This window comes from Xenopus laevis, chromosome 7L (genome assembly GCF_017654675.1).
Source record: "Xenopus laevis strain J_2021 chromosome 7L, Xenopus_laevis_v10.1, whole genome shotgun sequence".
Classification (NCBI taxonomy): domain Eukaryota; kingdom Metazoa; phylum Chordata; class Amphibia; order Anura; family Pipidae; genus Xenopus; species Xenopus laevis.
In genome coordinates, this window is record NC_054383.1 from 63,904,332 (window position 1) to 63,928,059 (window position 23,728).

The window sequence follows — 23,728 nt, forward strand, 5'->3', positions numbered from 1 at the left end:
ATTTCAGCATTCTGTGACAGTGAGGAATTGCAGGAATATGATAAAGGGAAAGTGTACAATAGTGTTTCTTGTGACAGATGCGAATGAACCAGCAGAGGGAGAAAGTCATTACTGTAACGTCATTGTTGCCCTCATGCCTGCACTCTACAACAATAAATACAAACAGGGATATTGTATGTTTTGTATTGTAAGTTATGAGGATAATTGTCTTTATATTACTCTTAGGATGGAATGCTAAGATGTCCATCTTGCCAAACTCTCTATGGTTCAAAAATTGGTTCTCAACCCCCTGGAAAAATGTGTTACCATCTGATTCCGTACTCTCTTCCGGGTCACGCAGACTGCCAAACCATCCGCATTATTTACCACATCTCTCCTGGCATTCAGGTAAGAATGAAAGAAGCTTGAAATAGACATTTTATAGTTTTTTGCCTTAAACCCACAACACAGTTTCCCTTTTTAAACCAGTATAAGCTCATGACTTATTGCTTATTATTATGTATTGTGCACTTCTCTGTGGACTGTGTGGTAATTTGTCTTTCTACTCAGTGATTCTGCAAAAAAGAAACTGAGAACAAAATAAAGTGAAAGTGATTTAATTTTCTTGTGCAATGCAAAAAATAGCAATAACCACAGACATTTAATATACAAAAAGTATGTTCAGCACAAACTAATATAAGTGTACTAATTGAACTTCAAATATATATATGCATTGAGGGTGCTCAGTACACAGGAAGCAAGAGTCTGTTAACAGTCCAGAAGTTCAAGGGCAGGTCAAGAAACAGACAGTACTCAGGAAAGTGTGGCTTCATTACAAAAAAGTTAAGCTTTTCTCTTCAGCCCGTTCCAATGTCCAGTGACACGACTGTCTGAAGCGAACACTGCATGCTGTGTCTTCATCTAATGAAATTAAACTGATGTGGTGCCTGACCAACTTTCTCGTTGAAGTACAATGAATGTCTGATATAAATGCATGAACAAAACATACCATCTGATTTAAAATTATAGTTATGTGGATCAGATTTTGGAGGCTCCTGTAAAATCTTGTGCTGTTGCATGGTGTTGCATGACAAGATCAGATACAATCGGATCCACAAAATATGATCAAAATCTCCCATGTAGTGTAGCCCTTAATGTTTAACCCTTTAAGTGCCAGTAGAAGTTCTCATTTCATTTGCATTTAGCGCCAGACGTTTTTTTGAACATTTTGTCCTCTTTCATTTTAAGGGCATTACCTGTAAGGGATTATAAGTTTACCTAGTTTAAACTATAAATAGTTTTTTTTTTTTGGTTTTTTTCAGGAGAACCTGAACTTTCTAAATCTAAACGTTCCACTTCTGGAACAAGATTTAGAGCACTGAATACAAAAAAATTGAAAAATTGCCATTTTTGACAATATAGTGATTTCTACCAGAAATTTTATTTTATGCACAAAAATTTCAACTGATTTGGAAAGCCTCAAGTGTTCCGAATGTGGCTGCTAGTGATGTGCGAATCTGACCCGTTTTGCTTTGCGAAATGGTGAAAATTTGCCAAAATACATTGAAGTCTATGGGCATCAAATTTAATTTTTTTTATGTGTGGCGCATACATTTTTTTTTCACCCATTGGAATATATGGGCGTCCTTTTTGCAGTGAAACTTGGCTCATCACTAGCCAATACCACAGGTGTATAGTTTTACGAAGATTTCTGACATCTATAGATCAAAAACTCCCAGCAATAAATACTTTGGATTCCAAAGCCAATAAATCCTGGAACAGTTAGTTCACCCCATGAAACCATATATATTTGAAAAATACAGATGCTGTTGAATCCAAAATGGGCGACCATGTCTTTCTTCTCCTAATTACCAAAACATCAAAGCTTTTCTGATCTTAGTGGTTTCTATAAAAAATTATTAAATTCAGAAAAATCACACCAAAACTTTCATTTTGCAAGTTCATACTGAAAAAACATCCCAAATATGAATGCCAGGGGTCCACTTTACCGTTTGATGCCCATTGTGCATAGGATTACCACAGTATCTGGTGTTTAGAGAGACCAAATTGAAGTTAGCGCATACAACTTGTCCTGGAAGTCACTACCGAATAATCATAACATTTACAGCATTATTTGTGTAGTAAAGACACAAAAAAAAAAAAATTGACCCCCCCAAAACCAAATATTTTTGGAAAGTACACATCCAGCTGAATCCAAAATGGTTAACCATGTCTTTCTACTCCAAACTATTGAGTTGTGATACTTTCCCAAAATTCAGTTTTGATGGAATAGCTGAAAATTGCCTCAAAGCTTCTTAGCATCTTACAGTATCTCCCACATAGCATTAGTTACCAAGAAATATCCTAAAATATGAGTGCTAGGGGTCCACTTACCAGTTTGATTCCCATTGTGCATAGGATTACTAAAGTATCTGGCAAAATGAAGATAGCGCATACAAATCTTCCCGGAAGTAAATTCAGCTACTGAATATTCAACAAATTTACCATATATGTTGCAGGGTAAGAACACAAACAGATATGTTGACCCCCCAAAACCATATATTTTTGGAATGTATGCATTCAGCTGATTCTAAAATGGGTAACTGACTTTCTACTCCAAACTGTGACAATGTTTCCCAAAATTTACAGTTTTGATGAAATACCTGGAAATCGCATCAGAGCTTCCATTGTCTAGTATCTTATCTCTCACATAGCATCAGGTACCAAGGGCTACTGGACAGTTTGATGCCCAATATGCATAGATTTACCAAACTATGGGGGCTTATAGGGACCAGTAATGAAAACCATGCATATGACTTTTCACTGTTGACACCAGCCATCCAACCCCTTCTTAAAGCTATCTAATTTATCAGTCAGTACAACTGATTCAGGGAGAGAATTCCACATCTTCACAGCTCTCACTGTAAAAAAACTCCTTCTGAATATTTAGGCGCAACCTCTTTTCTTCTAAATGGAATAGGTGTCAGGCTCTTTTGGAGACTAGAGTAGGAAGAGCAGTTAAAACTGCTGTTAGTGTACAGCTCGCCGGGTTTGACACGATGAGACGAGTGCAAGATACAAAAGCGTGGTCGAATTTCAGGCAAGGGGTCAGTAGGCAGGCAGCAAGTCAAACGTAGTCAGGGACAGGCCGAGGTCAGAGGCAGGCAGAAGATAATCGTATCGATAAACAGGCAGAGGGTCGGTAGGCAGGCAGAAGAGAATCGAAGTCCAAAGTCAGGCCGAGGTTGGTAACGAGAAAAGCAAATCCAAGCGTAAACAGGAGACACAAAAACGAGTATAAGCAAGGGAAAAATCACCAAGCACTGTTTGCTCTTGCTGACGTCTATTTACAGGGACAAGTTTGGCGCCAAAGCGTAAAGACGCAGTGTTAGCGCGCCCGAATGAACGGACGCGCGCCCGCGCAAAGACGCCCGCGCAGACGGCAGAATGCCGAGAACACACTGCGGTTACAGGAACCTTACATTGCCCCCCCCCTGAGGGGCGGCCTCAGGACGTCCTTAGCAGGCTTCTCTGGATGACTCCTATGGAAAGCTGACACCAACCTCGGAGCATGAACATTCTCCACTGGTTCCCAGGAGTTTTCTTCGTTAGGAAATCCCTTCCACTTGACAAGGTATTGTAATATCCTGCGCCGAAGCCTCGAATTCAGGATCTTCTCAACTTCAAATTCTGCTTCACCTTGACAAGAAACCTCAGGAGGAGGAGGAGGAATACGACCAGGAAAAGTATTAGGAAAAAACCCCTTGAGTAATGCAGAATGGAACACAGGATAAATCTTCAAAGATTTTGGTAAATCAAGTTCAAACGAAACAGGATTGACAACTCTTTTAACAGAAAAGGGTCCCAGAAATTTTGGAGCCAGCTTCTTAGAAGGGTTAGAAAGGTGTAGATTCAAGGTAGAGAGCCAAACTCTATCACCCACCTTAAATTCAGGATCCTTTCCTCGTCTTCGATCTGCGAACATCTTAAAATTCTGTTGGGCCTTGCTGATGTGTGTCTTCAAGGTCTCAGAGTTCTGTTTTAGAAATTCCAAGCGATCCTGAAGCGAAGGAAGAGTTATTTCAGGCAAGATATCAGGAAACATAATAAGATGGAAACCCACGTTAGAGAAAAATGGTGTTTGACCCGTAGAAGAATGTATTGAGTTATTATAACAGAACTCTGCACAAGGAAGAAGTGAAATCCAATTATCTTGGAGATATGAAGAAAATGTACGAATATATTGTTCTAGAGTCTGATTGGTTCTTTCGGTTTGACCGTTAGTCTGTGGATGATAGGCAGAAGACCGGGATAATGAAATACCTAGAGACTTACATAAAGCAGTCCAAAACCTTGAAGTGAACTGTGACCCTCGATCGGAGACAACTTCTTTGGGTAGACCATGTAACCTCACGATCTCTTTAATAAACACCTCTGCGGTAACTGCTGCCGAAGGTAACCGAAGAAGAGGGATAAAGTGAGCCATCTTAGTGAGACGATCTACTACCACAAAAATAGTGTTATAATTGTTAGAAGGAGGAAGTTCCACAATGAAATCCATCGAAATAGAACTCCACGGTCTCTCAGGTAATGGTAATGGGCGAAGTAACCCTACAGGTTTGTTGCAAGATGGTTTAGACCTAGCACAGGACTCACAGGAACGTACAAACGAGACACATTCCTTTACTAAAGAAGGCCACCAAAAAAATCGTCTTGCCAAATCTAAAGATCTTCGAATCCCAGAATGTCCAGCCAATGGATGGTCATGAATAAGTTTAAGAGCCTCTAGACGAAGATTAGGTGGGACAACCAGCTTGTTGTTTCGTAAAAGAAGATTATCTTGAAGAGACAAGTCATTAACCCCAGGATAATCTGCTAGAGACTGAGGAGTGTTTCTTAAACTTTCAATAAAAGAAGATTGTAACAGTAAAAAATGCCCAGGCAGAAGAATTGTGTCGGGCAACAAATTATTCTTTTCTACAGGAAAAATTCTAGAAAGAGCATCCGCCTTCATATTCTTAGAACCTGGCTTATATGTGATATGAAATTGGAAACGGGAGAAGAAAAGTGCCCATCTTGCCTGACGAGGATTTAATCTTTTTGCTGTGCGTAAATATTCCAGGTTCTGATGGTCAGTAAAAATGATCATTGGATGCACAGCCCCCTCCAAAAGATGTCGCCATTCTTCCAAGGCCCCTTTAATGGCTAACAGTTCACGATCCCCTACGTCATAATTCCTTTCAGTAGGAGACAATTTTTTAGAAAAGAAGGCTACTGGGTGTAAAATATCCTTAGGACCTGTGCGTTGGGAAAGAATTGCTCCAATGGCCACCTCCGAGGCATCGACTTCAAGAATAAAGGGTTTGGATACATCAGCATGAACAAGAATAGGGGCAGAGACAAACAGCTTCTTTAGGCACTCAAAAGCTTGTTGAGCAGCAGGAGACCAAAAAAATTTAATCTTATTGCTTGTAAGATCGGTGAGAGACTTGATAATAGTAGAAAAGCCTTTAATGAATCTTCTGTAGAAATTGGCAAATCCTACAAAGCGTTGAACGCCCTTACGATCCACAGGAGGGGGCCAGTTAACAACTGCCTCGACTTTCTTGGAATCCATCTTGAAACCTTGGTCGGAAACTAAAAAGCCCAAAAATTCAATGCTGGTCTTTTCAAACTCACATTTGGAGGCCTTGGCATACAGTTGATGTTGTCTAAGGCGCAATAACACTTCCTTCACATGAAGACGGTGTTCTTCCAAAGAATTAGAAAAAATTAAAATATCATCTAGATAAACAATGACGAATTGGTCCAACAAATCATGAAAGATGTCGTTGACAAAGTGTTGAAAAGTGGCAGGGGCGTTGCAGAGACCAAACGGCATAACGGTATATTCAAAGTGACCATAACGAGAACGGAAAGCAGTCTTCCATTCATCTCCCTCACGAATATGAACCAAGTTATAGGCTCCTCTGAGATCAAACTTTGAAAAGATCTTAGCACAACAAAGTCTTTGAAAAAGATCAGGAATGAGGGGTAAAGGGTAACGATTCTTGACAGTCACTTTGTTGAGTTCTCGGAAATCGATGCATGGTCTTAAAGAATGGTCTTTTTTCTCAACGAAAGAAGATGCCTGCTCCAGCTGGGGAAGTGGAATGTTGAATAAAACCCTTAGCAAGGTTTTCATCGATGTAATCCTTTAAAGTAGCCAGCTCAGGTTCAGATAAAGGATAAATTCTTCCGAAAGGAATGGCTGCACCGGGGAGTAAATCGATAGGACAATCGTAACTCCTGTGAGGAGGAAGAGAATTTGCTGCTTTCTTGCTGAAGACATCTGAAAAATCATGATAAACACGAGGGACCAACTGAAGAATTTCATCATCGACAGTGGTAAGGCCTAAAACTTGCGAGGATGGAAGACAATTTTCACGGCAGTAGTTAGAATTGAAAATAAGTGTCCCAGACTGCCAATCAATACAGGGATTGTGACTTCTTAACCAAGGAATTCCAAGAATGACAGGGAAGAGAAGATTTTCCATAACATCAAATTTTAATAACTCAAAATGCCCCTGAACAGAAAAAGTCAACATATGAGGGGTCTCCAAGGATACCGGTCCAGAAGAAACAAAATTTCCATCCGACATCTTGACAGGAACTGGCTGGACCTTTGGAATGAGTGGAATTAGATGAAGACTTGCGAATGCCTGATTGATAAAGCAACCACAGGCTCCCGAATCCACCACGGCATCCACTTCAACTCTTCTTCGATTCCACTGAAACGAAAGGTGAAGTAGAATATAAGATTGCAGTGATGGAAAGCAAGGCAACTTATACGTCTGGGACGAAGGAACTTTAACATCAGGTCGTGTGGGACAATTCTTAAGCAAATGCCCCGCCAGGCCACAGTATAGGCATAGATTTAGGCGTCTGCGCCGAAGTCTTTCTTCCGCTGAAAGTGTCTTACGAACCACACCGAGTTGCATGGGTTCTGGGTCAGAAGGAGAAGAGACTGGGAAGACCGGAGGAGGAGCAGTAGGAAGCACCCATTCCGGAGAAGAAGAGCTGACACCTCTTTCTTGGCGCCTCTCCCTGAGCCTTTTGTCAATCTGAACAGCGAGGGAAATCACTCCTTCCAGCGAAGAAGGTAGACCAACCCTTGCCAACTCATCCCTCAGGGTGTCGGATAGTCCCAAACGAAATTGATGTCGAAGGGCTCTATCATTCCAGAGGGTATCTGGGGCCCAACAACGAAACTCGGCCACATACTCCTCCACTGGGTGACGGTGCTGGCGAAGGTTTCGTAGGGTTGCCTCGGCTGTTTCTATTTGGTGAGGGTCCTCATAAATCTTAGACAGAGCTTGAATAAAGGAATCCGTCGTTGCTAAGAGAGGACTGTTCTGCTCCAGTTGGCGATGAGCCCATGCTTGAGGCTGCCCCTGAAGCAGAGAAATCATGACTCCCACCCGGACTTGATCAGTAGCATGAGACTGTGGTTTCAATGTAAATAAAAGACGGCAACTATTAATGAAAGTTCTAAAAGTCTTTCGGTCTCCAGAAAACTTGTCAGGCATAGCTACCTTGGGTTCATGGGAAGAAGAGGAAGAAGCCGCTTCTCCGGCGGCAGCTACCGACTGCCCAGAAGTGTAAGCGGCTGGAGGAATTGCAGACATCTGTAAACCTTGCAACTGTTGCTGCACATGCAGATAATCTCCCCGGAGTTCTCTCACCACCTGAGTGAGTGAAGCAATTGAACGGACGCGCGCCCGCGCAAAGACGCCCGCGCGGACGGCAGAATGCCGAGAACACGCTGCGGTTACAGGAACCTTACAATAGGTGACTTTGTGTCAGCTGGAAAGACCTACTGGTAAATAAAGCATTAGAGAGGTTATTATATGATCCCCTTATATATTTATACATAGTTATCCTATCACCCCTTAAACGCCTCTTCTCCAGTGTGAACATCCCCAATTTGGCCAGTCTTTCTTCATAGCTAATATTTTCCTTACCTTTTACCATCTTAGTTGCCCTTCTCTGTACCCTCTCTAATACAATAATGTCCTGTGCTCTATAAAGTGGAAGAATGACCGCTTCCAGCCGAGAATCAATGCCCCTTTTAATACAGTTTAAAACCCTTATTTACCCTTGATGCTGCAGACTGCCATTGCTTGCTACAGCCAAGTTAATCATCTACAATGACTCCAAGGTCCTTCTCTATAATGGATTTGCCTAGTGCAGTCCCATTAAGGGTATAAGTGGCTTGGATATTTTTTACATCCCAGGTGCATGACTTTACATTTATGAATATTGAATCTCATTTGCCACTTAGCTGCCCAGATTGCCAGTTTGTCAACATCCTGTTGCAAGGATGACACATTCTGGATGGAATTAATTGGGCTGGATAGTTTTGTGTCATCTGCAAACACTGATACATTACTTACAATACCCTCCCCTAAGTCAATAACAATAATAAGCCTTCAAATAATTTGCCCATCACAGATGGCAAATTTACTGGACTATAATTGCCAGGCTAAAATCGTAATCCCTTTTTAAATATTGAAATATTGACATCAGCTTTTCTCCAATCCATAGGTACCATACCAGATGAACGTGAATCTGAGAAAATCAGAAATAGGGTTGGTCTAAAACTGAACTAAGCTCTCTTAGAACTTGGGGATGTATGCCATCAGGCCCTGGAGCCTTTTTCACAATAATTTTTATTAAAGCTTTATGGATCATATCATGAGTCAGCCACTGACTAGATTGAGCTGAGCCATCAGTGCAGCTATGAAGTGAGCCTGGGAACTCAGACTCCTATATTGTATTCACTGAAGAAAAGAACTGATTTAGCACATTTGCCTTTTCTGTATCTGTTACAACCATGCTGGTACCATTATATAATGGAGCAACACTCTCAACCTGCATCTTTTTACTATTAATGTATTAAATAAAAATTTGGGGGTTAGTCTTAGCCTCTGCCGCAATGCACTCTTCATTTCCTTTCTTTGCCTTCCGGGTTGCGGATTTACAACATTTATTATAGTGTTTATAATCATTAAATGCAGCTTCTGTCCCAACAGACTTGTAGTTTTTAAAGGCCTTTCTTTTCTTTCATATTAACTTCTTTACTCCTATATTAAGCCACATAGGGTGGTATACTATTACTACTATACTCCTACAATTGACTTGACTTTTACCTTACAATCTACATATATCTGATTGATTCTGGCTCTAACTCTTTTTGTTCCTTAGGGTCCAGGGCAACCAAATCCCGGAATGAAGTTCATAGCTCCTGATTTTCCTCTGCACTGTTACTTCCCTAACACAGATAAAGGGAGGAAGGCAAGTTTTATACCAGATTTCAAAAATGTATCCGAAGATTGCCTCGTCTGTGTACAGAAAAACATTTTACACTATTAACCATAACATATTTAACTATACCACAGATTTAAATGTAAATCTTGTGTTAATATATAGGGGAAATTTTGACCAAAACTAGTTAGCATTATGCCATTATGTTGAATTATACGTTTTAGAACAGAAGTATATGCCAAAAAACGTATATGTATTTCAACCTTTCCAGGTTAAAGGGGTTGTTCACCTTTAAGTTAACATTTAGTATGTTATAGAATGACCAATTCTAAGCAACTTTTCAATTGGTCTTCTTTATTTTTTAGCTTTTAATTATTGACTTTTTTCTTCTGACTTCCAGCTTTCAAGTGCAGGGTCACTGACCCCATCTAAAAAAACAAATGTTCTGTACATAGTTATATAGTTAAATTGGGTTGAAAAAAGACAAAATCCATCAAGTTCAACCCCTCCAAATGAAAACCCAGCATCCATACACACCCCTCCATACTTTAACATAAATTCTATATAGGCATACCTATACTAACTATAGAGCTTAGTATCACAATAGCCTTTGATATTATGTCTGTCCAAAAAATCATCCAAGCCATTCTTAAAGGCATTAACTGAATCACCCATCACAACATCACCTGGCAGTGCATTCCACAACCTCACTGTCCTGACTGTGAAGAACCCCCTTCGTTGCTTCAAATGAAAGTTCTTTTCTTCTAGTGTAAAGGGGTGGCCTCTGGTACGGTGATCCACTTTATGGGTAAAAAGGTCCCCTGCCCAGAATTAGAATATTTGTTATCTACAAAAACCCCTAGATCATTCTCATTTAAGGAAACTCCCAACACACTGCCATTTAGTGTATAACTTGCATTTATATTATTTTTGCCAAAGTGCATAACCTTGCACTTATCAACATTGAACCTCATTTTCCAGTTTGCTGCCCAGTTTTCCAACTTAGACAAATCACTCTGCAAAGTGGCAGCATCCTGCATGGAACCTATAGTTCTGCACAATTTAGTATCATCTGCAAAAATAGAAACAGTACTTTCAATGCCCACCTCCAGGTCATTAATAAACAAGTTGAAAAGCAAGGGATCTAGTACAGAGCCCTGCGGTACTCCACTAACAACACTGGTCCAATTAGAAAATGTTCCATTTACCACCACTCTTTGTAGTCTATAATTTTAGCCAGTTCTCTATCCAGGTACAAATACTATGTTCCAGGCCAACATTCCTTAATTTAACCAGTAACTTTTGTGTGGCACTGTATCAAATACTTTAGCAAAGTCTAAGTAAATCACATCCACTGCCATCCTAGAATCAAGGTCTCTACTTACCTTCTCATAAAAAGAAATTAAGTTAGTCTGGCAAGATCTATTACGCATAAAACCATAAGGCTAAACATGTATTGTTCTTGCTACGATTTTTCACTCATTTTTATACTCACCTATTTATATTCCAGTCTTTTATTCAAATCAGTTCATAGTTACTAGAAAAAATTTGGACCCTAGCAACCAGATTGTAGAAAGTGCAAACTGGAGAGCTCCTGAATACAAAAACCAAATAACTCACAAACCACAAATAATAAAAATTGCAAACCAATTGAAGATTGTTTCAGAATATCACTCCCTACATCGGGGGTCCCCAAAAGGTAGATCGGTAGATACCAGTAGACCTTTAGCTGATGATCAGTAGATATCAAGACACTGTCAACAAACAGCTTGTCTAAATTACCCTCATATTTAATTATTTTCATTCAGATATTTATTATGCTATGGTTACATAAGAAATAGTTTAAATGTTGATTTTTGCATAAATCTTTTATATCAAATGTATAAATTAATACTGAAGTAATATTTTCCATGGAGCAGAATGCTAACAAAGCTTTTATGGATGTAGATCATAATGGGAAATCGTACTAAAAGTAGACCTACAACATACTAAAAGTTAACAGAAAAGTGAACAACGCATAGGTTTATCAGCTGCAAAATCCCACCTGCCATGTTGGAACTTCCTTAAAATACATACAAAGAATAGCTTGATTTCTGGAGGACTTATAAAGTATTTTCATTCCCAAAATATAGCAATTTTATGCCATTAAGTTCATAACAATGTACAGAATTATTATACTATGTTTTAAATTTTGTGTTAACATGCCCTTTAATCTAGCATCCTTTTTACGAAAGTGATACCACTGCATCTGTAATGTTGTAGAATTAAAACCCTGAAGTTGCACATACATTAGCTCCCTGTTTCGTATACTTGGGTCCCCAGATGTTGTTGGACTACAACTTCCATCATTACTCTTTGTATAATCAAAGGTTAATACATGCTAGGAGTTCAGTAATACCTGAGGAGTCAAGGTTAACAAACACTGCATTTAAGCTTAAGGTTTGGATGTCTTTTCAGCAAACACAAATAAATGGGTACTGATATTTATTATCACAGTGCTGTTCCATGAACTAGTCTGATTGCCCCTTTAGAGATAAATTGGAGACAGTTTCAGGTTTTTCTTCCCTTCTCTGTATCAACTATCTGTTAGGTTAGGGGTCTCCAACCTTATTTACCGTGAGCAACATTCAGATTTGGGGAGCAACATAAACAAGAAAAATGTTCTTGTGGATGCCAATTAAGTGCTGTGATTGGCCATTTGGTATCCCCAATGTGCACTGTCAACCTACAGAAGTCTCATTTTGGCAGTACACCTGTTTTTTTGCAACCAAAACTTGCATCCAAGCTAGGAATTCAAAAATAAGCACCTGTTTTGAGGCCACTATGAGCAACATCCAACATGTTGCTCATGAGCCCCTGGTTGGGGATCACTGTGTTAGATAAAAAGTTGAACTTTTGTGAAACTCTTCTAGTAGAAAAATACAGTTTGTCATTCTTTTGAGATATGTTTCATTAGTTTGTTAGTGCTCAGGTTCCATTTGAGCAGTACACCAAATTTTCTAATTTTTCATCCACTTCATTCAATCTATTCAAAATAGATTTATAACACAAAACATATACAGAAACATCAAATTATTTTTTTCAGTTCATTGCAATTCGCTTTGTTACATATTGGCCTGACCAAAAAAAGTGCAAAATTTAGGAAAAAAGTGTAAAATTCATGCTCTTTTCACTTGAATGGATAAAGGTGTTAATTTCTAAGTAATTATCTAGTAAATGCTAAGAATAAAGCCCATTTGCTCTTTTCGTTTCTTCTCTAATGCTTTTACTGCATTATATTGGTTATCATTTATTACTCATTTTATTTTTACTTCTCTCTAAACCTCCTGCTTTCTGTTAATGACAGGTCCTGCGTCTCCTCATTCAAGCCTGGGAACGACGCATCCTTTTCCCAGTTATTCCATCAAAAGAGCCTGGAGTACCAGATTCTGTTTCCACCTCTAGATTTCCCCTCAAGACAGAATTTGGCTCAAACTTTACAGGAAAGGGCTTTCCAGACTCTCAATATCTGGATAGAGTTTTAAGACAGCTGCAAGACTGGGGTGTGACAGGAGATTGACCTGAGTCACTAGGTGTAACAGAGCATCAAATATGCTCACCATGGTTACATTAACCGATCAAGCAAAATGTTTTCTGCTTTAATGCGGAATAAAGTAATATTTATATGTATTGTCATATAGGTTTTGAAGTGTGTTCTTTTATTGCCCAATAAAAAACACAGCAAGTTAACGAAAAACCTTATAGGTGTTTCCAGTACATCTACACATTTGTTTGTACAGGAGTGTAGGTGCAAATTTGAACAATGGCAAATGTGATTTTTCGAATCTTATTAGTCATTTTGGTTTTTAGTAGACCTATGCTGGCCAAAAAAAGAAATCTGGATATTAATCTAAATAGCTGTTTAGAACCTGGAAACAATTTGTCCACTATTTTGTAGCCAAGATTGAAAATGTAGGGGATTATTTATCAAAGATCGAGTTTGTGAGTTTTTTTTCTACCTTGAATAAACTCACAACTTTAATGTTTGCTTATTTATGAAAAACCCCAAATGTCAAAAGAACTGGACTGAACGCAATCAGGGAAAAAACTCAAATACCTTGAATTTATAGGCTTAAAAACTTTGAATACCTTGAAATTTTCAAGCACAAACCACAGTAAAAAGCCTGAAAATCATGAAGGCAAAAAAACATCTTGAAAAGGGACCACTGCCTTGACAGGTTTTAGCTGGAGTATTTTTGGATTCTGGCTTTTAGCAGCTTCAGGCATAATAAATCTCAAAAAATGTGAGTTTATTTTTTTAATGAAACAACCCTCCAAAAACTTGAATGTTTTGAGAAAACACAACTTGACCTTTGATAAATAACCCCCTTAATTCCCAAATCTAGTCTTTCATGAGACTTTTGTGATTGTGATCATCAAATCACAAACTGATCAGCCCATTACTCACACATGTTAATTTAGATTAAAACAAATTCTTATTTTAATATTACAATACATTTAGTAGAAATGTATTTTAGAGCGTTACTTTTAAATGTAAAGATAATTTTGTGCACAGGTTCAAAAAGCAATACTTTTATGGGGAAACAAAACCTTTGTGCTGACTTTGCACTGTACATGATCTATTACATGATCTATTATTCTAGCTTTTCCCCAACTCACCACCTCCATTACTTTATTGGCTGTTGGGTTTACCTCTTGTATATATGCAGTTTGATGGCTGCCTTATTTGAGTGCTTTACATAAGTGCTCGCCTAGTACTAGATCAATGCAGTCCAAGCTGGCAATGTGTGTGTTGTATTTATATGGCCAAACTCAGCAGCAACCTGCCTTTCAAAGTGGCAAACCAAGCAACAAGTGAGGGGGAGAAGGTGTTTACATCACCATTCTCTGTTTGCCACTTTTAAAAAGCATAGTCAACCTGTATGTGTCTAAGTGGCAATTTTTACTCTTGTTTTCAAGTAACATTTTACTTGAAAACAAAATGTAAATTAATGTATGCTTGAAAGTGTTCTCGGAACACTTAAATGATATGCTGGTATCATACCTTTGTGTCTCCAAAATGCATAGGTGGAACGTATAGGTGGATGTGATATTCTGTTTATGTTTGCAAAGCTCATTAGCCTTTGTTTCATCTGCAAATAATTCTCTCTGTTCTATGAGAAGTGTGAAATGGAAATGTATTTGGTTTATTTGTTTAAAACCAAACATATAATATTGTTGAAAAAGCCATTGAGTGGCTTTGATTCATTAAAAACATTATTTTGATATAAATCTCAAAACATTTCTGCAGGCATTGTGGAAATATTACATTGTGTTATGTACACAACAATTGTACAATTGCAGGCAGTGTGATACATATCAAGGAGCCAAGGAAAGACTTGGTGATATGTTTATCAACTTTAATATAATTAATGTAATTGTTTATCAACATGTAATTAATGCATTAAAGTTAATGCTATTTTCATGTTTTTTGTTTACATGGCTACATTATATTATATGCTTGATAATTTTGTCAACATATAAGGGGGAGTGTAATTAAAATCGCAGGCAATCTTTAAAATCGAATTTTTGCAAATGTTTAGCACTGCTCACAATTTACAATCATTCTGTGGCAAATATTACATCACTCATTATCGCTAAGGAAAGTTTAGCATTAAGACCTATTTTGGAGTTTTGTTAAATCTAACGCTTTGAGATTGCGACATTTTATTACATACATCACGCATGTTTGCAAAAGCCATTTGTTCTCAAAATCTTGGTTGCTAACTTTCACAATGGTTTTTGCAAATGTTTTTGCCAACGTTTTTTTGCAAACAGTTTTTGCGTTAACAAAATATATTGTATTCCCCCATGAACTGTTTTTCTGTATCACCGAATCATGTATTTTATTTTTCCTGTGTAATATTTTCTTATTCACCCTGTATAATATTTGTGTTATCTATAAAGCAGTGTACACCTGTTGGATTACTATCTCGACTAACTATACCTGAAAATGTATTGTGAATAAAAACTGTATTGTATATGTTGCTGGCAGTTAAAGGGATAAAAACAGGGTTTTTTTCTGTAAAAGATAAAGGGAACATGTTACAAGTGAATATTTTAACAACATTGCATTTATGTAATGGGCATCAGGAGATATGCTCTTATTATTGTTGACTTTTGCTTTTTTTATATGTGTTTATTTAGCTAACCTAATAAATGCAGAGACAGATACAGATATTGGCACAAATGGACTTAATGATCCTTTGTTCACAAGGCCATGTATTATATACAGTAAAGAGCCCATACAATACAACACAATGGGATTTCCCAACTTTCCTAATCAATATTGTCCTGTCCTGATACATGGGTCAATTTGTTTGCAAGAGTAGAAAAGCAGCCAGAATCTGTCCATGTATGGTTCTACCTGCAAAAAAAAGGGAGGGGATTGTGAATTGGATAAATAAAATAAGATTGACAATGGCGATGTAGAGAGAGAATGTACTGCTAAGAAAGGGTTGGTTGTGAGTTAAAGGGGAGAGTAAGAAAAAGTGAATGGAGAATAGAATAAAGCAAGAAGGGAAGAGGAAGTAAAATAAATGAAGTGATTTTTGGAAGCGCAATAATTGAAATATTTCAGGATATGAGAAAAGGAATAAAAGTAAAATGCTTTGTGATTACATACAAAAGGATAAAAAAAACAGTTTATTATCCTGTATATAATGTATATTTATTGACCACTGTTACATTTATTATGCTGTTTCTCTTGAAAAAAAGAGAATGTAATGTAGTACAATAATTCCTTTGTTTCAAAGGCATTTACAGTATGGCATTTTTGGTTAGGGGTGGGGACTATATGTGACTGACCATATTGGAAAACAGATTTGAAAGCTTAGAAATGTTACTTGTTATTATTTTGTAAGGATTGTTGGCATTTAAATATTTTTGTACGGTATAGGTAAGGTCAAAATAAAATTAAGTGTAAACCTGGACTTTTTTTAATACTTTCTTATTCTGCTAGTTAAAAGTGATCCTGTGATTGGAAACATTTTATTTTTTAAACATATTAGTTAATAATGCACCTTGAGTAGAATTCTGTACCAAAATGTACAGAGCAAACAATTTTTTTTTATATATTTAATTTTGAAATTTGATACAGGGCAAGCCATTTTCTTACTTTCCTTACTTACTAATGGTGGCCATAGACGCAATGATAATATTGTATGAAACAAATTTTCGTACGATATTCGGTGCGTTTGATGGGAAACATGCCAATATTGGCAGAAGACTTCGATATTGGTCGGCTCGTTGATTGGGCTGGACAGAAAACTTTGATCGGATGCCTTTGAAGGCACCCAAACATCGGCCATTGTTAGTGCTGAATCGTCAGATACAGGTAGAATTCTATTGTTTCTACTAGTATATCTGATGATTGAGCTCTACATGTGTATTGAAACGAACAAACTTTTTTGTATAGATCTTTTCAAAGAAAGATCGTAATTGTTACGTCTATGGCCACCTTAAGGGTTAGTTCACACGAGGAGATTCATGGAGATTGTCGCCTGGTGAATAAGCGCCTCGTCTTCTGAGCGACAATCTCCCCGAATTGCCTCCTTGTGTCTTCCCATCCACTACAATGAAAAAGCACATACGGCGCTGTGTTTTCAGAAGTCGCCTGAAGTTGCCTCGCGAGGAAACCGGGCGACTTCGGAAAACGTTGCGCCGTGCGTCTTTAGCGCAGGCGACTTTTCATCTAGAAGACGATGCGATAAGTCGCCAGGCGACAAAATCTCCCCTAATCGCCTCGTGTGAGCTAACCCTCAGCTTTGTGCCTTGATAAACTTATATCTGTTTTTACTGCTGCACTGCAAGTTGGAGTGATGTCAACCTGCTTTTTCCTCCCACATCCAATCAACAGAACAATTAATTAACAAGATAACCGTTCTCCCTAAGGCCAATGACATAAGGAGATTAGTTGCCCGAGACAAATCTCCTCCTCTGCAGGCAACTGTGGTGGCAGACGGGGAGACAAATCTCCTCTACTTTGGGCAACTAATCTCCCTGCACTGCCTTCCCGCCGGCAAGAATACGAATCGCCGACGTGATTGCTTCGGATTTGCAAAGTTGTCCAAGTAGAATACAATCTATGCTATAATTCTTCCTCTTATATGCATATTTAAATGGATATTTGATGAGTGGAGTGTATATGTTTGCCGTGTTTCAATTGCTTTATCTAGTGAGTAGTTAGACTCACTGTGTACAGATTTTAAAATTGTTTTTTCCACCTACCTCCAACTATCAATACATCATCTGGTATTTTAAGTGACACACATTTTGGATGCTCTGGATAATATTGTTGAGTGACTCACAGCACAATTAGGCCCAGCAGGTAGTAGTTTCCTCCCTCTTAAAAGCATTCGGACAAGATTAGCGCACTGTAGCTTTTTCTGGGAAGGTGTTTTTTGCATGTACCTGTTTTACTTATGTTAAGTTTATCTCTGCTTGTTTAACTTGAGCTTTGTCTGTGGACAAAAGCTCAAGTTAAGAATAGATTATAGGACGGAGTTGGTATCAGAAGTTACCAATGTCTTATGAATTCTGGATTGGAATGAGTGGGTTTAAAAAAAATCCATGATTTAGATGGAGGTGGAATATAGAAGTTGATAATGGTTATAAGCAGGTTTACCGATATGTTATGTAAGACATTAAAGTGACTATAATGGTCAGTCATAACAAGCTCAAACGGGGTGCCCTTTCTTTCCGCAAAGAAACACCCAGAGAATACCCAGGAACGGCAGGTCCACCCCAGCCCTGGGTGCTTAATAAATAGGAGTATTTGTCCAGTCAAATGTGTCCCCTAGAGAAGGATGATGACCTACAGTGTGCACAGGCACAGTGTGATGGGTGTACCATTGTGCACAATGGGGCTCTTTTTACAGCTCCTTCACAGTCCCTGTGATGGAGCATTCAGCAGTGGGAACTTAGTGTGCCATTTCAACTACAAATGTGCAGGGGAAGGTTTCCTAGTCCAGTGTATCTATCCATTTTCTATGTAGAGTCAGGTAGGGCCACTATGTGCATTTTACTCCATCGGAGCTTACTTTTTAGGTTGTTCAATTTTTCTATTTCTAACTTGAACTGTTTCTTCTTAGTCTGGATGTTGTTTTAGACTAAAGGCAATGCACTTGTGTTGTGTAATAGTGACAAGTCAATTTTAATTCCTTGTAGTTACCCAGTAGTGGTAGTCCAGCAACTTTAAGTTATGGACCCCATTAAATCATTCAGGGAAGAATAAGCTTCTACAGAAGGAGATTGTGCTGGTAAAGCTGGAGGGGGAAGGAGATTAGCAGTCCAGGCTGGCCTGCTGCAAGGTGTGTGCATAGCACTCTAACCATGTTGCTGTGTCTGAGAGTGCTTTTCTCTAGCGGCCCTACTGTCAGGGCAGATGTCGTTGTGTTTTGTCTTGATTCACCTCTGGAGGCAGGACAGAAAAAACTGACCTACTGGACTAATTTGTTTTTTCTTCAGTTCACTCTTTTTTCCACTAGAAACTAAAAATGGATAACTAGAACTATGTGACAATACAAGAAATCAGGAGGACTATGGAACACAGATATTCTCAGGAAGAGACCTACTAGAGTATGCAGAGCTACTCACATAGTGGTCTACTACAGGAAAAACCCTAGGGTACACAGAGCTGCCCATACAGGGTGTAACTAGTAAGACACGCAGAGCTGCAACAATCTCAGAACCAGGTAACTATAAGAGAATGCCTGGGGAATTGCCTCACGTATACACATGGAATGATTTACAGAGTGATGGGCTGGGCTGCTATAAATGGCAGGCAAGAGGGACCCGGGATTGGAGAGCTCACAGCTTCAGAGGTAAAAATTACCGGGACAATTATGTGCACTAGGCGTTGCTAGGCAATGCAATCGTGCGTGCGAGAAAAAGGCAAATGGCCACTTCCGTGCATAAAGGAAAAGGTTGCGATGACGTCATCAGACGCGTGCCATTTCCACACACGACAGCATATCGCTCACTTTCATGCCTAAAGGAAGGGCTCACATCATCCAAATTATGATTATTAGCATTAAAATACATGGGTGAATCCCTATTTGTTCCAGATTTAAAACAAATCGTCACTGGAGCGAAGAGTGCATTCTTACCTACAGGAAAGAGAACGAATTTTGACTTCCCCAGGTCCTCAACAAGGAGAAGCTGGAACTCACAGACCAGAACCAATCATCCTTTCGGACCAACTTCAGGGCCTCCCCAATGGAACAGACCACCAGACGCGGTAAATCAGCATGGCAACAGAACAACCGAATTTCAAAAAGCACAGTCAGACGGTAGGGGGGCAGACTTCAAAAATTTCTAAGGAATTGGCAATCACATATAACAGACACCTGGGTTCTAAAAATAATCCGGCAAGGCTACAGAATTCCCTTCTTCACACACCTACCGCCAACAAGGTTTTAAGATAAGCAAAGAAACAATTGTAACTATTTAAGATGAGCAAGTCTCTTGGAAGAACTGAGACAAGCAGCTTAAAGGGCAATTCACTTTCATTAGCAATACTGTTATAACACATAAAACATTGCACTAAAACTCCCAGAAATGTGTTCAAACTTTCATAACTTGCCAAATTTTGTAAAATGGTAATTAGGGAGGGTCATAAAATTGTCATGGCCAAAAAATTTCACTGCACTCTTTTCTTTTTTCAAATGTTGGAAGGTATGCATTCTGTGTATCCCTAGTACCAAGAATGTTTGTCTTTCAGGGTACATAAGTCTTTGTGACCTATACACAGATAAAAATTTACAAAATACTCTTTTAAAAAAAAGAATGAGACTAAAATCTGTTTTGTGCACAAAAGGATATCATTATATTACAAGCTCCATTCTGTAAATCTTAGGAATCTGTCTCACAAATTTATAACTTCTATGTAACAGACACAGTTATATGTAAAGTTACTTAAAGAATAAATTATTAAAAAAAACTTGGACACAATATATAATGGTGTAACTAACTAGTGCATACCAAGCTAGATTGTAATGACAAAATAGATATTGGGAAGAAATCCAGCAGCACACTCTAATTGATGCAAAAATCCGTAGTGTTTTATTAGCCCATATATGAACAGAAAAGGGGCAACGTTTCGGACCCTACTGGACCCTTTATCAAGCCTAATGGGATTACTTTCACCAAACAGTTATATACAACATCAAGGGGGGTGTAGTCACAATCTCCTCCCCTTCCTCTGTAACATCATTAATTGACATGCTATATTGTGCATTCACACATTAACCATGCGTGATTATTAGTCCATATGTTGAGTCCATAACAATCTTCTTAGGACAGTCAAATATTATATAGTTATATAAACATATTCTGATCTTATATTACCTGAGATGCTGTCACGATTTACATTGCACTGGGTCTCATACCTTTGTGCACATTACGCAGTCAGCACTAAGTATTGTTTGTAGATCAGTTAGTAAACTTAAAGATTAAAAGAAAAATGAATAAGTAAAACATGAGTATGAAAGATACAAAAGTAATCAAACATTAAATCATCTTATGTTCATATTTCCCTACTTACTTAAAGATGAACATTGCAGGTGTGTAATCTCTATTCAACCCTCGTGGCGAAATCGTGTCGAGTGTATGTATCCAATACATTTCACATATTTTAGTTGTAGTAATCTGTCTCCACCCCTTCTTGGTATCTCCACAGTATCAATTATTTGAAATTTTAATTGGCTAATGGCATGTTTAGTCTGGTGGAAGTGTTGGGGGACTGGCAAAGTTGTAATCTCCCTACGCATGGTTTATGATTTATGTTTTGAGATCCGATCATTGATCTTTTGGGTAGTCTCCCCCACGTAAATTAAACTGCATGGACATTTTAATAGATATATCACATAAGTAGAGTCAGATGTGAAGTAATTTTTGATTTTTGTGAGGGTGGTAGAAATAGTTACCTTTAATCACTGAATTACATTGAGTACAATTAAGGCAGGGAAAAGTTCTGCATTTTGGATTCTGTAGGAAACGTTGTTTATACACTTTTTGTGGCCCTATATCTGCCTTGACCAATTTATCCCGTATGTTATTTCCCCTTTTGTAGGCAATGAGGGGGGGTTCACCAAATTGGGGTATATGTGTTAAACAATTTTGTAATAAGTGCCAATGTATATGAATGATTTTTGAAACATATCTACTAGCAGTTGTAAATTTGCTCGCAAAGACCATCCGCTGTCCTTTTTTTTATTGGTCGCGTTCGGTCTTAAGGTGGCCATACACGGATAGATCCGCTCGTTTGGCGATGTCGCCAAACGAGCGGATCTCCCTCCGATATGCCCACCTTGAGGTGGGCAATATCGGGCTGATCCGATCGTGGGCCCTAGGGCCCAACGATCGGATCCTAGCGTTCGCCAAACGGGCGGTCGGATCGCGGGACCGCATCAACTAACAGATGCGGCCGCGATCCGACGGGATTTTTAATCCCATCCGATCGAGATCTGGCCGACTTTCGGCCAGATCTCGATCGGGGAAGCCCGTCGGGGGCCCCCATACACGGGCCAATAAGCTGCCGACACGGTCTGTCGGCAGCTTTTATCGGCCCGTGTATGGCCACCTTTAGAAGTTGCTCACTATCCTTATCTTTTACTACGTCTAGTCCTTCCTCCAATATTCTATTGGGGTATCCTCTCTGTAGAAATCGATCTGTCATCTGTGTCAGTCGTGTATTGCAAACTTCTGTGTCACTAACTATGCGTTTGACTCTTGTATACTGTGTGGAAGGCAAAGATTTCTTTAAAGATAACGGATGGAAACTTTGATAAATTGTTCCTATCTGTTTCTTTTCCATACAGGTCTGACTCCAGTTTCACACCCTTTCTAATTAGCCTTACATCAAGAAAATTTAACTTCTCTTTGTTTTACAGTCGTGCCCCTCTGCCTATCCAGAACCTATAGCCTTGCACCTCTCGTTTAAGTCCTTGTGGCATCCAAGTAGCTGAGGGCTCCTCCCGAGGCCAAAGGCGGTCACACTACAGGTGAAGCACGAGCCAAGACCAGGGTGCTTGGCATTTGTTCTGGTGTTGGGTGCTGACCGTGACAGTTTCGTAGTATCTGTTTTTTAATTTGTCAACATCCTTGGTTACCAGCTTAACATAAGCCTCAACCACATTGTCAGTGGAGGGCGGTATGTATTTGCTAGTATTGCGTAAACCCACATTTTTAAGGGACAATTGGCCAAGACCACTGTTGCTATACTCGTGTATTCACTGGCATTTTAGAAAAATGGCTTTTCAGTCTTAGGTTGCAAAAAATCTTTGTAACTCTATGTCCAGATTAAAAGTGTCACAGCAATAGGTGGGACAAAATGAAAGGCCCTTCTGTAATGCGGATAACTGTGTAGGAGACAAAATCATATCAGACAGATTGTATACTAACGTGTCTGTCGTTCCACAGGTGCTGCTGGGTAATGTATGCGTCTCTCCTGATGTCTCCGCCCGTCGGGTGCTTCTCCTGTTGCCTCTCCGCATTTTCTTGCGGTGTCCTGTAGAGGTTCTTCTAAAAAAGAAGAGCTGGTGGATGCCGAGCTATCAGGGGCCGTGGATTCCCACGCGGTTTCCCTTGGAGGTTGCCTCTCTCTCTCCCTCTCTCTCTCTCTCTCTCTCTCTCTCTCTCTCTTGCTCCGATAATGGTAACCTGCCAGCGTTCTCTGCAGATCCTGCGGTCTCTGGCGTTCACTGAGATAACCCGGATATTCTCACAAGAGCTGACATCCACTGTTGCAGTGCTGAAATTTACATGTACATCAGACACAGAGAAGTTAAATTTTCTTGATGTAAGGCTAATTAGAAAGGGTGTGAAACTGGAGTCAGACCTGTATAGAAAAGAAACAGATAGGAACAATTTATTGCACATTACACAAAGTTTCCATCCGTTATCTTTAAAGAAATCTTTGCCTTCCACACAGTATACAAGAGTCAAATGCATAGCTAGTGACACAGAAGTTTGCAATACACGACTGACACAGATGACACATCGATTTCTAAAGATTTCTAAAGAGAGGATACCCCAATAGAATATTGGAGGAAGGACTAAACGTAGTAAAAGATAAGGATAGAGAGCAACCGAACGCGACCACTAAAAAAGAAGGACAGCGGATGGTCTTTGCGAGCAAATTTACAACTGCTAGTAGATATGTTTCAAAAATCATTCATAAACATTGGCACTTATTACAAAATTGTTTAACGCATATACCCCAATTTGGTGAAACCCCCCCTCATAGCCTACAAAAGGGGAAATAACATACGGGATAAATTGGTCAAGGCAGATATAGGGCCATAAAAAGTGTATAAACAACGGTTCCTACAGAATCCAAAATGCAGAAACTTTTCCCTGCATTAATTGTACTGAATACAAGAAATTCCCCATCAAAAATTAC

At 39.0% G+C, this 23,728-nt stretch overlaps 1 protein-coding gene across 1 annotated transcript in view; it reads left to right on the plus strand.

The window, feature by feature from the left end:
• The window catches only part of dtx4.L (deltex 4, E3 ubiquitin ligase L homeolog), a 34,858-nt gene extending 18,602 nt beyond the window's left edge, over positions 1–16,256 (plus strand). The window contains exons 8-10 of the mRNA XM_018224770.1: positions 226–387; positions 9,226–9,315; positions 12,632–16,256. Of these exons, the coding sequence (XP_018080259.1) occupies positions 226–387; positions 9,226–9,315; positions 12,632–12,844 (465 nt within the window). The 3' untranslated portion in view covers positions 12,845–16,256. The remainder of the gene's footprint in view (positions 1–225; positions 388–9,225; positions 9,316–12,631) is intronic.
• Positions 16,257–23,728: the final 7,472 nt, after the last annotated feature.